We start from the raw sequence: 16,760 nt of genomic DNA, 5'->3' as shown, positions 1-16,760 counted from the left end.
GAGTATTGGTATCTCCTGAACCCATCTCTGCATCTCTTGTGAAGGTGTTCAGCAGCCAATGGGGTGCGTGTCATTAGGGCATGCGCACCAAAGCGTGTCAGACCTGGTCCCAGAGAAAACAAGGGGTGTGCTTGGGCGCTCGTGAGACATCAGCGCATGCGCCCCGCAGAAAATCACGGGCGTCGAGCCTCTCACCGCAGCGATTGCAGATCTTACATGTCAGATAGGAGGGAGTGGGAAGGGGTACGAGGCACGGGGGCCCACCGCTCACAGCCCGGCGTAACAGAGGGATGGAGACCCGATCTGCGGAGGAGGAAGAGGGCTGATGCGACTCCGACTGACTCTTTTCTTTCCAACTTGAGCATTACAAGCCCTGTCTGCAGATGCAACCTGTCTGTCATCCCATCCGTCCCAGTAATCCCTTTTTTATTGCAGCGTTTCCTCCACGGGGGCTACAGTCAGAGGGGACTACAATGACAACCTGGTGAATGTAGACGCGATGGAGTAAAACATCCAGCACAACGCAGGATGCGCATCCCCGAGCCGACAAGGAAGAAGGTAGAGAAACCTGGCTGCTTTTCTGGTGTCGCATGTCAGAGATTTTCCGCGGTGTTGTGGATTGATCGTTTCCTTCATCGCCCTCCTGCTGCCGGTGTCGGTGTATAATGGAGAGCTCCAATGGCTCTGGCAGCGACACCAAACCGCAGAACCACCAGTTGGAGAAGAAGAGACTGAACCGAGCGCCTTCCCCGGCCAGACCCTTCCTCAAGGATGTGCACTCCCGCGCCACCAAACCACCTGCCATCGTACCCAAATCCCCCAAACTCAACAAGCAGCAGCAGTCTGCCACACTGCCCTTGGCCCATCCGAGCCGCAGCTCCAGACGCAACACAACCGGGTCGAAAGAGAAACTAGCCACGGCAAAAAGTAACGCCAAGTCTTCCGTGGCGAAGAAGCCCACAAAGGTGCCCCAGCATGCATCCTCCGAGCCCAAAGCCGCCGGCATCAAACCGGACAGCACCAGCAGTCCGATCCTCGCCAAAAGCAAGAAGGGGAAACTAGCCTCGGGGTCCCCTGGGCCTCTCAGCCATGGATCCCCGATCCGGGTACCGACCGGAGCGCCTCTCGGCCGTGTCAGCCAGACCGACAGCAGCTCAGACCTGTCCGACTGCCCGTCCGAGCCGCTGTCGGACGAGCAGAGGCTGGCGCCGGCCGCTAGTAGCGACGCCGAGTCCGGTACCGGCTCCAGTGACCGGGATCAGCTGGGAGCCGATAATCCGCTGCGGGCAGAAGCGACCGGAGCGGCTGCTGATGCTCCGTTGCGCACAACCGAGGCTTCCGCCGCCAAGGGAAGCATGTCTCAGGCTCAGCCCGCTCCGGGGGCGCACGGAGAGAAACACAAGCAGGAGAAACCGTCCTCAAGCGCACAATTCAGACTCCCGGGTACCAAGGATGGAACTGAGGAGGACCTGCAGCGGGAGGTTGAGGATCTGAGATCTGAAAACGACTACCTCAAGGTATGGCGATGCAATCTCAACAAGTAACAGGCAGAGTTCATTTTGTGTTTATTTGAGGCATAAGAAACTATGAACGTCTTATTCAAAATGTCCATTTAGAAAAACACCACTTTTGTTTTGCCAGTTCATTGAACTGTTTCCCAAAGAGGACCCTAAACTGTCCCATCACAGGACAGTCCTGGGTTCAGCCCCTGCCATCACCTGTTTTCAGCGTCCTTGAGCAACTTCCACCTGCTCACTAATGGAAAGCACAACCTAAATGTGTAAATTATGATGTCCATGTGTGTCCTCTCATGTCCAGCTGTCGTCCCCATGACGTCCCTCCGTCGGCTCTCCATCCATCATGTCGTCTTTTTAACCTTCCCGGGCTTCCCCGTGGATTTGACCTTTATTGATGGGACTTTTATTGATAGTGTCTTGGCCCCGGTGTGTCCTTACACTCTCAGTTTTTTATATTGTCACTGTCAGGTCATCAAAGTCTATTTTGACAGAGGGACTCATCATTTTGTCCCCCTGTCTGTTGCATGTGGGACACACATCACGTCGTCTCCATGCACTGATGTGCACAGATCGCCTTCAGAGATGCACAGTAGTGTTTTAATCAGTGTTGTGTTGTATTTTACCTTTTGCATGAAGATCCTGCTTGAAGATCTCATGCAGGATCCCCCTCCCCCCTTCTCTAACTAGGCTATCCCCCATAAGTTGGGGAGGGGAGGCAAACAGATAATGCGGCAAACAATCTCGCAGTTTTTCCCTTTTTTTCCAGGTTTATTTGCATGTTACTCTGAGTGTTATTTCAAACTTGATCACGCATGTCTGTGCCTCTCTCTCGGGCTCGGTGGAAACACAAGAGAGTTAATCAGCTTTACTGGCTCTGGCTGTAATGGCTTTATCCCACAGGACTTGATAACAGTCAGATGTCCCATGTGTGTTGGGTTCAAACGCCCTCCTGCCTGGCTGTCAGTCTGCCAGCTGGGACTCTGAGGTGAACTCCTCCACCTCCCCCACCCCCATCCCATGCCCCATAATGTCTGGGAGTCCCCGCCGCTGTCTCCTCAGCTGCTTATGAGCGAATATGTTTAGCATATTTGTTTTATTTTGGCACCTCTGAGTTTGGATCTAGATTATATTTCAGGTATATTTTTTGCTTTTTTTTTTGATTGTATGAAGAGAAGAGCCAAAGACAACAAAGGTTATTAATGATGAGGATTTCAGTCTCTGTTTTTGTGTCTACAACTGCACCAAGAAACTGATTTTTGAGGCTGTTATCAGCAACCACTCTGAAAATCGATCAGTCAGATTGAGTCATCGATCAAGCAACAATGCGAAACACTTGCTGCCAGCTTCTCAAATCTAAATATTTGCTGCTTAAATTGAATATCTTTGGATTTTGGGCTGTTGGTCGGACACAGTGAAACGTTTCAATGTGTCGCTCTCAGATCTGGAAGCTTGTCACAGGCATTTTTACCATTTTACTGATGAAACAATTAATCAACGAATAGAGCAAATTATAGATTAATCAATAATGAAACCAATCATCAGCTGCAGCCCAAGTTATTTTCATCATCAATCAATCTGCCAAATGATTAACAAACATGTTTTTTCTGAAAAATAGTCCTAAAGTCAAACAATATTTATTTTACTGTCACTTAAAACAAAGAAAAGCAACAAAACGTCACATTTTCGGTATTTTCCTGTAAAATTGACTTAAATGATTAATGGATTATCAGAATTGTCGCTGCTTGATTGATTGCATGCTCTTTCATTTCTACTGATTATTTAAAGCCTTTGTCTACAGTTTGGTTTGTTAGTGACAGAAATTCTATTTGCATATATTTTTTGCATTTTTCATACAAAGTGCACGAACGTCTGCAGAGTCCAGCTTGTCAAATGTGACGATTTGCTGCTTTGCCATGTTTGGATGGTTGAATACAGCTGCTGTATGCTGGGACGTGAGAAATTGCGATGATTCACATTTTTTCAGTTTTTTGACCTTTCCCAGATTAAGAGATGGCTCTTTTAATCGAGGAAGTAATCAGTAGACAAATCAGTAATGAAAATGATCATTAGTGGCAGTCCTACTTCTGTCGTGCTGTGAATGAAGTCGGAGTTCAGGAGCAAAATTTTTCTAATTAATTACAGCAGCTGCTCAGTGAAAGTATCCACAGTTAACACCCTCACAGAGATGACTCAGGCCTGGTGATGACTCGCTGTTCGCACTCTCCACAGTCATCAGTGATATTGTCTAAATGTACCTGCTCCCAGGATGCCGTTCTGCCTCGGGCCCTGCTTTTAACCCGGCCATCGATTGGGCCGACCCTGCGCGAGGTCATTAGCTCCTTCCTCCGGGGCCCTCCTCAGATAACAATGGGCTCTGTGCTTTTCCAAATGAGGATAGATTTAGTTTTCATTAATTGACACACTCTTCCCTTCAGCAGCCCGTTGTCTTTTCATCAGGTGCCCGTCAAACCCTGTGAATATCCATCCCAGGGGAAATCTAGAGAGCAAACTGCTTCCTCAGGACGGAGGCAAACTCGTACCCCGGAGGTTACCAAACAAACTATCGTAGTACTACAGATAAATCTATCTCTTTTATCCTCAGTTCAAGGCTGGGCTGGCTCATGTTGATGAGAGATGGGGAATATGAATACATCCAATCCAAGAGATAAGATGCTTAGAGCCAGCTAGTGATGTTACATCATCAGCACTAAGAGTACTGCATTACTGGAACTCAGACTGTAATCATATGAAAGTATTAGCGTAATCTACAAAGGTATATTATACTGCATCTCCTTTCTAATAGCTTTATACCGAAACACCTAAAGTTCTGTGAAGGTATGTTGTTGAATTGGAGTAATTGAAACAGCTGACAGTCCTTGTGCTGTTATTGAAAAAGTGTGTTTCACTCGCTGACAATAAAAGCTGAAAATGGCAGAAAAAAGCAGAAGAAATAGGTTAGATCAGTATTTCGGACATACCCGAGGCCCCTCTGAAGCCCCAGCGGTCGGCACATCAGTCAGTTTGTCTTTTACCCCCCTGAGTTTTCGTCTTGCTTCCCTGTCAGGACAGCCTTTCCTCTGAACCAACACCTTTGCTGGGACTGCCTGAAACAAGGGGCTGCATTTCCGTGGAATGACTCGATATTTTGAGAGAGGATGTTTGGTGACCTCTGAAGACAAACCTCAAATCAGCATGTCTGAGGAGATGTTCAGATCTAATGGGCAGTTTGTCATGAAACGCAGTGAGCACATTCATAGTCCCCAGAAGCTGAACATTTTAGACAATCCGTCAGCTTTCCTCTGGCGCCAACCTCAGGTATATCTTTCTTAAAGCTGCGCTGTTACTGTTTTTTCATGCCATTACACACAAGGTCTTCTTGTACTCATAATGTTTATCAGAGATTAGGTGCACCACGCCGGCATGTATAGATGGCGTCTCGACAGGTTTAGCGACTGATTTCAGATGAAAATGTCAGATCTGGGAGTCCTCGTTATTGATCAACACATCTGTGCTTCAGTCAAGGTCTGACACAGGCAGAAAGTGCATTGTGTCTTTCTGTTCGAGATAACATTCAGATCAGCTCTCGTCATTTAAGGAGAAGACTAGCCGGGCTGCAGCTTCACAGGCGAGTGCACTTCACTGATTCTGCTGATAAATGCCTGTAACTGTGCTGCTCAGGTATGAGTCCTCCCCGACGGTCGGGACGGGGATCTGGAGGGCTGAAATCAGGTGTGATGAAATGAACCAGACACTCACTTTGGAGTTCTCTGTAATCCTGTGATCTCGAGAAGACAGACGCGGTGTTCTTGTGACAAATGAACTCGGTGTCTTGTGAAGTCGGTCATTTGTTTTCTCGAGATGACGGGATAATGAACCTGTTATCTTGAGGTGACATTATTAAAATAACATAATTGCAAGCGCGACTGTTCTCGGCTTCTCAGGGATGCAGATAACTTTCTATCCTTTCATCCCCTTTGATGCTGATCTCTAACGCCACCCGCAGGAAAAACCCATTTCAGCCAGTTTCCAAAAAGATGGGACGCTGTGTTAAACCAATCCACATACTCAACTGAAAACAGTATTTCACCTGTGTACCAACAGCAATAGCCTTCAGAATAAGCCAAAGTCATTACCTTTGACCTTTACACACAAAATACTTGGAAGTACTTGCAAAGCAAATGAGAACATCAATGCAGCAGAAACATGAGAGTCAGCACTATTTGCATTACAGTAAACATTAACTGGCACCGATGTCGGGTATCAGCGTTATGATTGATTTTGGGAGTGTGGAAGTTTAATTGAACCCAAGTTTCAGGCTCTGCATTCCCGTGTGTGCCTCTCAGGATGAAGTGGACGAGCTGCGGGCGGAGATGGAGGAGATGCGGGACAGCTACCTGGAGGAGGAGGTGTACCAGCTGCAGGAGCTGCGCAGGGAGCTGGACCGCTCCAACAAGAACTGCCGCATCCTGCAGTACCGCCTGCGAAAGGCCGAGCAGAAGAGCCTGCGGGTCGCACAGACCGGCCACGTGGACGGAGAGCTGCTCCGCAGTCTGGAGCAGGACCTGAAGGTCAGTGTCCGTATGTACGCTGGCGTCTTCGTGTTGAGGTTTAATCAGTCGTAGATGCCGCTTACTTTGTGCTCTTATTCGGTGTTTTCAGATTTTATTCCAGAATACTACGACTGTTTCCCCAGAATTTCATCAGTGCGACTGGAAACAGCTTTAAAACAGAATCTTAAAGACATTCAGGGTCTCCAATGAACCCAGCCTAATGAAATATATATCTTAACTGGATTAGAAGTTTCTTAAAGTAGTGACCCACAGCAATTTCTCAGTGTTGGGAAAACCGTGGGAAATAATATGACTCAAAGTGAATTTGCAATAAATCCGACTGGAATTCAAATTCATTAAAACGCAGAGATGCTTTTCTACCCCACTACAATTAATAAGTCCATAAAATGTCAAAAATAGCCAAAAACTGTCCATAAGAAGCCTTAAAAAATTGCTCGTTTTTCCCGACCAGCAGTCCAAAATGGAAAAATATTCAGCTCATAATTATTGACTATTCATTTCAGCACTACACTGTTTCAATGAAGCAGTCAGATCAGCTGCCGATGGCAGGATTTTGGATTGATTTGGTGATTTTGAACACAGATATCTGCTTGATTTGTTGGTCTAACGTAAAGTTGGTTTGTGTTTGGTCAGTTCAGACCCTCAGCTTTAATTTAAGGGTATTGACAGCAATATAGGGTGACCTGTGTGAGAATTACAACCATTTTTATACATAGACTCCACATTTCATGGTACCAAAGGACAAATGAGCCTTCAAATTAAAGCTGGAAGTCGGCACTAAAGGCTCATACTAATTGTTTTGTTTTAAATCCATTGTGGTGGTGAACAGAGGCAAAAGAACAAAAACTGTGTCACCGGGTAAATACTCATGGAGCTGACTGTGCCCATATTTGATTATACAAATGGTGCATTGTTGTCTTAAAGGCACATTTTGGAAAATATTCATGTGCCCATGTTTTATTATCTGTTTGAACTGCTGGTGTTCGCTCTTGAACGCATCTGTCTGACCTCAGGTGGCCAAAGATGTGTCGGTGCGTTTGCACAACGAGCTGGAGAGCGTGGAGGACAAACGCAGCAGAGCCGAGGACGAGAACGAGCTGCTCAGACAGAAGATCATCGAGGTGGAGATTTCCAAACAGGCGCTGCACAACGAGCTGGAGAGGACCAAAGAGGTGAGAGGACGGTGATGGAGGCGCTTTTCGATACGAAGCTGGGAAACACTTGCTTTCATGCACGCAACAAAGTGTCGCTAATTTTCTATTACGCCTGCAGAAACAAAGCAGCTCAGACATACAGAGAAATAACGTCGTTTAGAATCTGTTTGGGCCTTTTGGTGAATGAGTGATGAGATGGTTACAGGGTTTTGAGCGTGTGTGTCGCGGCAGTCATCAGAAAAGAGCTGAAAATGACAGCCGTGGTGGATGTGATTAGAAGAAACGTGGCCGTGCTGTTTGCACAGGATGAATCTCCTGTGGCCTCTTAACTGTCTGCATATCAACGAGGGGAACGCTCCGCTAACGTGATGTCAGATCAATGGGCTGATCAGCAGGGTCGCTGCAGTGAGTTCAGTTCATCAATCACTTCACCGCTCCTCGACAGCCCTCTCAAAACATCTGAGCAACAGCACGTTGGTTTTTATATGAGATGATCATATCTTTATTTACCTTTGCTCTGGTAAGAAATGGTGGTTCAGATCCACACTCTGAAGCTCCTACTCAATACTAACTGAACTTGCAACCGCCGCTCTCCCTCCCAGCTGAGGTGTGTTTAACCTCCAGCTCAAAGAGGAAATCCAAGCAACGTCTGCCTGCAAAGAAGTTCAACAACTTCTTCTCGCCTTGAGGGCTTTGTGCTCGCAGCCAGTCAAAAGCAGGTCTGGTACTGTATTTTTTGTAGCAGTGTGCACAGTGATCTGTTGGTAGGCTGTTCTTGTTTGGTTGTCTGTGCCTTTATTTGCAGTCTCATGCGTCGCCAGTACACGTCTTAGCTACCGTGTGCAGCTACTTTCAGAGTAAAGTACGCAGATGTCAGTTGGTCGTTAGTTGGTATCTCAGTGGTTTCATACGTGATTCAGGAATGGATTTAATGCACAGACATGATGGTAGTGATACTGTAAGTTAAATAACTCTGCATCCTCATGGATTTTGTCACTTTTTAAATTCCAGTTTATATCATATGTGTTGGGACTACAGTTCCCATCCATGCTCATAGAAAGCGTAATGTTACCATAAAGTCTTAAAGTTAGCTACGGGACACACGGATGGTACCTCCACCCCTCATTTCCGAATGTATCTGTCGACTTCTGCCTTCCGTCCGTGGACTTTTGTATCGGCGTCACTCTCACGTTGCTCGGCGGGGAGAGTAATTGCTTTCATAACAGTGCAGTGAGGTTCCTCTTACAGGTAATAAGATGAGCAGAGGCTATTCTCAGTGCTGCTTAGACTAATCGATTTTGACAACAGCAGGTAACATGCCGTCTGGCAACAAAGAGAAAGTAGGCTAATACCAGCCTAGTCAGTATGGAGATGTGTCTGTCTTCTGGCAGCTGACACGCTTTCTGTTCTGCTGTCTTCATGTGTGCTGCTGGTTTGATTCCAGCTCGTGCCTCGGTGACTCCACGTGACCTCTGCTGGATGCTTCTGCAGGCTGTCCACTGCTTGAGAATCTATATTGTGAATCAGTTTATGACCACAGCTGTCTGTGTTTGCAGTATTGTTGTTTTTAAAGGCAGCGTATCAGCCCCTGTCCGAGCTGCATGCGCTCGGATGTCGAGTGTTGACGCGCTAATGCAGCAAATGCAAACTGTTTTTGTTGTGCCGCTTGAGTGCGGTAACCTTTTGCAAGAAAATGACGGCGTGCGGTACGACTGAGGCGAGAGGATGCTCCACTCAAGGACTTTTCAATTTGCATCGATAGTATTGCAGTGACTCCGGACCCTCAACTCTGAGCAGTATTACGATACACAGGAAGGCAGGATGGCACAGACGAGGGAGGCTCAGACAGAGGCTGCTCCGAATGATTGCAGATTTTTTCTGTGTGTGTTCCCCCGAGGTTTGTCCCAGAAAAACACAAACCGTCTCTGGTTCTGCACTTCGACATCACATGATGCCGTGCCCCCCCCCTACAAGCACACACACACTTTACCAGAGGTGTGCATTTATAATGCAGCACTCCAGTATTTTCACCTTTGTTGTATGGAATCCAGTTTCTTTGTCCAGCAGTTAATCAGCATGTACTCATTTGAACGTCTTTGATCCCTGTGAAACTCATGCAGCTCAGTGGGTAACTCATTTATTCTTTTTATTGTAGATAGCAAGAGATGATAAGAGTGTTTACGAACGCTTAGTTCAGGATGAATTTGAATGAATGAATCAGAGTTTGCCCTTTGCTCTCGCTCAGAGATAAATCTCTGAGAGGAGGGGCGCCGCGCTGATAAGAATGTGGTCCAGCTGGACTGAAAGGTTGTTCCTTTCCCTTCCTGCTTTAATTAGACCTTGTAAATTGTGACCCAGGTGTAATGTAACACAGTGGAAAGCAGAAGATCGTCCTCACTCCTTTGTTTTTAGTCCTTTCAGAATTCCAGCCGAGGCGCTTGTGTCTTCTTCCATTTTGCTTCCTAAATGATCTTCTGTCGTCCCATTGTCGCTAAAGTTAAGTGGCAACGTGCTTTCAGAATACAAACAAGCTTGAACAGTTACTTTTCCTGTCAAACTTTCTGGCCACGGTGGTTAATGGACAGCTGACCCCTGATTGTTTAGGCGTCTCTGGCCTTTAAAGCCCATCTCCTCCTGTCCCTGTGCCCATTCTCTGTGCTATCAGAGGCTGCACAGTCTGACTCTGGCCCAGAGATTGGCACTCGTGCGTGGATTAATCCAACAAGAAGTCCTGTTATAAAACAGCCTGGCGTGTTTCGGTACCACTCTGATGGGAGGGGAGAGCAAGAGAGGGAAAGACAAAGGGGCAGAGTGGCAGAGAAGGGCTGTAATCAGATGGCTGCAGGCCCCGTCTGCCTGCGATACGACCTCAGCTCCGCAGCTTACAGACCCGATATTAAACAGTTTGTGAGGGCGGCGTGACGGGACCCTCTGTTGTTACAGCACTGGCCCAGGGAGCAAATCGCTACTGCGGCCTTTGTGTGGTCAGCACGAAGGCGAGCAGCGGTTGGTCGAGAGATTTTTCACTCCTCAACTGATAATGATACACGTAATGATAATGCCCACTGATTCAGGTAATGAAATGGAACTAATGAAATGTCAAAGAACATAACAGCAGCTTCAGGTGATTTGTCAGGTGCTCTCTGTCCCCCGTGATAAGTCCATCTTCCATTCTGGCAAAGCGATAACCGTTTGTGCCGTCCTCTTCCTCCTCAGCGGGGAGCAGCTATGTCTTCTGTCAGATTTGTTCACATGTATTGACATCAGAGCTCGTGGGGACAGAACATAGGATAGGAGGATAAAAAGTCAAGGTTTGCACATTTTCTAACACATTTTGGAGACACTCTCGCGTAAATAGTAGTTTCAATGAAACTGCAAACAACTCAGACGTCGTTTCTGGAAACCCACATTATTATTATTGAACTTTAAAAATGTCATTTTCTGAGTAGATACCACAGACGAAGTGCCATCCCTCCGCTGTTCAGGAGTGGAGGCAGAAATCAGAAATGACATGAGAAACCTTAAACGAACCAAAACTGTCATGCATACTTAGTAGGTCTGCAACCTTGATTACTTCATTATTAATACTTTTTATGGAGAATTTTTATACATTGATTTTAGAATTTTTTTTTTTTTTAAATTGCTCGTTTTGTCCAACCAGCAGCTCAAAACACTTCATATTGAGGAATGTTATTAACCAGAGTGGAGCTGAAAGGGTAAGTTAATTGACTGATTTCTCAAGCAGCCGAAAAATTATCAGCAACTTTTGCAACAGTTCATCATTTCAGTGGTTTTTTTAAGCAAAAATTGTGAAAAAAACGCAGAATATTTTCTCAGTCCACCTTCTCAGATGTGATAAATCATTTTAAATTAGATATCTTTGGGTTACTCGCAAAATGTTAGCAATGATAAATGATTCATCGAATCATGGAAAAAATAATCAATAGATTTATTGATAATAATCACTGCAGCTCTGGTCGATATCATCCTCACATCTGTACAGCAAATATAAAGCCACACATAGCAGCTGGTTAGCTTAGCTTAGCATGAGGAGTGGACACAGTCCTGGCCTTCCAGCCTCTCTAGTTGTCCATTTGTAGGTGAAACATCAGCGGGCCTTGTTGTCTCAACAAGAGAATCAGAGTATTGGCGGTATTTGCATTTTTTTTTTCGTGCATGTAAAAACAGGAATCGAGGGTATCTCCAACCTCGAGGCTTTCGTTGGTGTGTTTCGCTACTACAAAGGTACGAGAGGGGAATGCCTGCATTCTTAATAAGTCCCGTCAACAAGGTGTGAGTGAGAATCGCTGCAGACAGCGTTTGTTTCATGTCAGAGACGCCGCCTCGCGCTCCTCTCTCACTTCCTCCTCGCAAGATCTCAGCTGAAGAAATGTCGGCTTTGAAGAATCTCCTCATTCTCCTCATCCTCACTTCTGCGTCGTGTCTTCCCCCTCTCCTCTGCTGTGGTTCCCTGTTGGAGGAGTGTGGAGGAATCTCATTGACCTAGTTAATAACTTGTGTCTGACTCCACCAATGGGAAGCAGAGCAGGCGAGAGGAGAGCAGCAGCGCAGGGACTCTGCTGTTAGTGGAAATCTGCTGCAGTGACACGCGTCCATATGAAGCTTATCGTCACGCCGCGGCGGTGCACTTTGCTCAGCGTCTCCATTTGCATCATTTACAGGAGACGGTTTCTTTCTAAAATATGGCTGCTGCTCAGGGAGAGATCAGTAAAATTAAAGTTTAAAATGTCAGACCTGTGTTTAAACTTGATGACAGTAATTCGTGTGTTTATCTCAACTTAGTGACGCTTGAAATAGGCTAAACCTTTACGGTGTGTCGCAAAGCATCGCAGAGGCAGCGACGTCGATGCCCTGAAGGTGAACTATCAGCCACACAAAGCAAACAGGGGAATCATCAATTCTGCATGAAACCCTGGAGTGATGTTATAATTCTGTCCTTTGAAGTTTAAAAGCCTTGAAAAATGAAATTCCTCCTCCGTCTGAACATTCCTCACACGTGTTTTAATTTACACAAGTCGCAAAGCTGCCGCCTTATAGTCGTGAAACATCCTGAAGCACCGCATGTTGCAGCAATCAGGCTGTCTTTAAATGTCTTCAGAGGCATCTAGGGACGTTTTAATCACCTTAAATAAAATGAAGTTAGGATGTTTATCTTTAAGTGGTAAAAATATGATTATGTACGTACAAATTTTGAGCGTGATCTTTGCTCTGAGGTGACTAATGAACCCTGACTTGATCGATTTTTCAGTATAAACCTTTTTAATCTGCTGCAGGAAGATGAAACGTGTTTATGAAAATGCTACGTGCTAACAAGCTGAAAATGATAATTCAGTTCAACCTTTATTTGTATAGCGCCGTCTCATACAAAAGCAGTTCAAAGAGGTAAAATATAAAAAATATAAAAAAATGAAACAGCAAAAAGGTGTTGATAAACAAAAACATCCACGCATACATACACATAAATACACATATAGATACACACATACGCTACAAATGCAGTGCGTTCAGTTCAGAGAGTGACATTAAGACGATGCTAACATACGAGATATATCGAGATATTTCACTCAAATATCAACCTCATGGTGGCGCTGCAGGAAAAGTCAGAGGATCACCGAAGTCATGGCGATCCCTGCAGTGGTTAGCGAGGCGCTAGCATGGCCGAAAAGCATTATCTCATCATTGCACAATACGCCTCTCAGCTTAACGTGGATCTGAACACAGCAGAACGTACACCGTGCCCGTCCACGGCTGCCTTCTTCTCCACTGTAACAAATGGCATTAGCAGCTATATTTAGGGGGGTTGACAGCAGCTTGGCAGGATGTAAGTCAGACTGAGTCATTGTGTTTCTCACCTCTCGTCCAAACACGAGGAACAGACAGGCCATCAGAAATATGGAGCCGTAGCCTTCGGTGAGGTACGGTCCTCAGCAAAGCAGGTTTTTGGGATTTGCCAAAGGTTGCAGAGAGTGGGAAGGTGTTGGTTTTGATCTGAGTTACACGGAGGAGTTATTCACTGTATGAGGAAATGTCCTGGAATCACTCGGAGGTTATTTCTACCAATGGGGAGGAAAGGGGAAGTACTAACATTGATATTTCTATTTTTGCCAAGGATCAAATGACTGTGTGTAATGTGAAAGGGCTCACTAGGAGACAAACCCACAGAGAATTAGCTCTCAACAGACAAAGTTAGCAACGTAGCAGCTAAAGAGCCCGATATTCCTCTGAGGAGCTGGTGGAGAGAATACTGGACTCACAGCCATGAAATGCACACAAACCTGACTCCAAACAGTCACATTTATTTGCTAACAAACGCGTTTGTAGCTGCTTCATGAGGTGATAATATGTCAAGGCTGTTCTGCCTCTAATGACCAAAAATCCAACAAATGCAGCTTCGTGTTACCTTTATTTAGATTAATTAAGTCGGGCTGAAATTAACAAGTACTTTCATTATCAAATAATCTGCAAATATTTGGTGATTAATTGAGTAATTGGTTATTCTTTAAAAAGTCATCAGAAAGCCAAGTCTAACTCCTTTAAACTGCTTGTTCTGTCGAAACAACTGTTCAAAAACCAATTAAATTGACCAAAATATAAGAGAAACTAGAGCAGGGACTATTTCCATTGATACACTGAAACAGCTGATTTCTTACATGAAAACTTAAATGATTAACTGATTATCAAAATTTGATAATCGACTGAGTGTTTCATCTTGTCTGGAGGTCTCAGAACTAACAGCATCACTCCTTTAAATCAACACGATGACGACGCGTCACATGTTCAGTGCCGGCCGACGGCCCCCCCGTGTCAAAAACTGTGTGTACCCCCGATTACAGATGAAACTGCAGGGTGTGTGGACTCAGTGCGGTCCACGGTCCTCCGGTGGCCCGGCAGAGTTCATTTGATGTGGCAGGGGTCGGAGTCCGTCTGAGTCACTGAGGGTTTTGGCGAGCAGCGGCGGGGTGACACAAGGCCGCGTCAACAGAGATGTGACCAGAGGAGGATTGTACAGGCTGTCGAGTTCAGAGGAGCATCACGTCCTGTCACAGACATGGAAATAGCACAGAGTTAGGCTGGGTATCAAAACTCCAAACTTTTCTGGAACCGAATGAAAAGCGTCCGAAGCACCAAGTATTATTAAAAGCTGTACCGAAAGCTGCCAATCATCATCACATTCATGCAGCCTTTGCAGGTTCTAGTTAAGAATTTATCTGCACAAAAAGACTTAAAAGATCCCCACACACTGCCTTTTCACTTCCACTAACTTCTGAGAGCTGCTACACTTCCGTATATTTAACTCGTAGTCTGATAAATTGACAGTTTGGGGTTTGAATTTAGCCACTTTCAGACTGTGTTTTGTCTGTAAGCAGCATTTAACATTTGAGAATTATTATTTTCTTGTTAAACCTCCATTAATTGCTCAGTGGCAACACAACAAGCTGTAAACACAACACTGATGTATCATCGTCTCAAAAAGCTGACATGGTCACAAAGCAGCATTAGCATCCGTTCTGCTCACCTGGTGAGTCCAATATTGTCCTTTTGCTCTGTTTTGGTCTCCACCGACCCCTGAGGGAAATATCAGGCTCTTTACCTGCTGAATGATCGGCTGTGTTCACCAGCCTGTTCCTACCTTTGTCATTTGGTGTTGGTCAGGTAGCACGCAGTGGGTGTTCAGAGATTTTTAGCTGAAATTAGCTGCAAGCAGGAAATGAGGACGATGAGAGCAGCGAGAGTGAATCTAAGTTGATGCACATCTGACCATGCAAACATCTGGCAACTCACCAAACTTTTAACTCTTTCATACTCATACTTGAAAAACTACAGAGCGGTGCTCGGTCAAGCTCGCAGTATCCCTTTGAGTCCTCAGTCGTATCCAAAGTGCTCTATTTCGGGCAATACGCTCGTCTCAGAGGCTGCATGGGGAAAGTCCCCAGAGCATTTTCTCCATAGAAATAGATGCAGCAGCGCGTGTTTGAGCGCTCTAGAAGCCTATAGACTTTCATTTGAAGTGAAGTGTGCTGCGTTCATAGAAGATGAGAAGAAGTGGGGAGGCAGACGGAGGCAGGCGCTCCCAGCTCTCTGGGGTTGTGTGTTGCATGCAGTGGTGATTAAATGATGGCTTCAGCAGTGAAGACGCAGACCTGCCTCCACAGCTTGACACACTCCAAGGCAAGACTTCATCAAAAGCTATGGCATCTTACTGAGTCTTATCCATCTTCCTCTTCTAATTGCTCTCAGTAGCTTTACTTTGAAAAAGAGTCCCTCAGGCCGGTCTTTGTTGTGTCTCCTATAGCATTATACAGTTTTAAAAAGTCTCTTGTCCAACCACTTCTCACATAAGTGATCATTCATGGGTCACATCGGAGCTTAGTTTCCTCCCAGACTCTCCTTCTGTAACTGATCACGGCGCTAAAGAGAACATTCATCTGAAGTGCAAAGATTAAAAACACAACATAAACGCTGCTGCGTTAACGTGTAAAACAGCCTGAAATTAACATTTAGGCTTTATTGTTTTATTTTTTTGCAGACATGAGTCATGTCCTGGTTTTTCAATAATGTAGAATTCACACCACTTCCTACTTCCAGCAGGATTTGCGTAATCCCTCCTATGACTAATAAAAAAACGTCAGAATGCTGTAAAATACAGATAAATCATGATACAGAATTACAAGTGTTGGGTTTAAATGTTAAACTGCATTAACACAGACATTGATAAAAACGTTAGAGTGCTTTTTAAATCCCTCCGTAAGCCGTCAGCACCTCCGAACTTTACATACATATAGTTTCAGAAAATCCCCTGAACAGTTTATCATCTAAAGTAGTAAAAAGAAAAAAAAAACTGAGGAGCAAAACTGAATTTTTGGTGAAAATGTCGCTGATTACTGCAGTGAATTAAAATCCTAAACGGTTTTCTTTCATTTCGGGTTTTGCTTTTGAAACGTGTTTAACCTTCAGAGTTTAGTGAATGGCGTTTGGTGGATGATTTAATCCAAATTAACCTAAAGCACTGTAAGTGTGACCCACACAGAATCAAAGCCTGGCGTTGATCCATAATTTTATTTTCTTTTAAAACAATTTTTATTGAAAAGAACAAAAAAAAATGAACAGAAACATTTGCAAACCTAAAATAAAAAGGTGGTAAAAAGGTTTTTATGTTGATCAGATCTAAAACTAGATGATTAAACCTAAAAGTCACCAACAGATCCTAAAAGAGAGAAGTGACTCTGAAGGTATCTTCTTCTTCTTCTTCTTCTTCTTCTTCTTCTTCTTCTTCTTCTTCTTCTTCTTTGGTCATGAACTGAGACAGTCTGTGATTGACTGTGAAGGCTGAACTCTCCTTTATGCCTGTGATTCCTCTCAGGAATCGAGATCCAGCTCAGCTGAGGGAGGAAAACCTCCACAGCTTCAGAAAAATGTGAACACTGCGCTGTGGCTGGCAGCTTTCAGGCCTCTGGGCACAAACCCTCTGATGTGAACCTCCATCTGGGCTGATAACA

General features: G+C 45.1%; 1 protein-coding gene across 7 annotated transcripts in view; it reads left to right on the top strand.

Annotated features, from left to right (window-relative positions):
• The first annotated feature begins 167 nt into the window (after positions 1-167).
• mtcl1 (microtubule crosslinking factor 1) overlaps positions 168-16,760 on the top strand; it is a 64,046-nt gene continuing 47,453 nt past the window's right edge. For all 7 annotated transcript variants that reach the window (XM_076744506.1, XM_076744510.1, XM_076744505.1 and 4 more), the window contains exons 1-3: positions 168-1,517; positions 5,861-6,085; positions 7,102-7,260. In XM_076744506.1, coding sequence (XP_076600621.1) covers positions 666-1,517; positions 5,861-6,085; positions 7,102-7,260 — 1,236 coding nt within the window. In that variant the 5' untranslated portion in view covers positions 168-665. The remainder of the gene's footprint in view (positions 1,518-5,860; positions 6,086-7,101; positions 7,261-16,760) is intronic.

The sequence above is a fragment of the Chaetodon auriga genome, chromosome 12, assembly GCF_051107435.1.
Source record: "Chaetodon auriga isolate fChaAug3 chromosome 12, fChaAug3.hap1, whole genome shotgun sequence".
NCBI lineage: Eukaryota > Metazoa > Chordata > Actinopteri > Chaetodontiformes > Chaetodontidae > Chaetodon > Chaetodon auriga.
The sequence above is the reverse complement of the archived record's forward strand: the minus strand, read 5'-3'. Positions and strand labels throughout refer to the sequence as shown.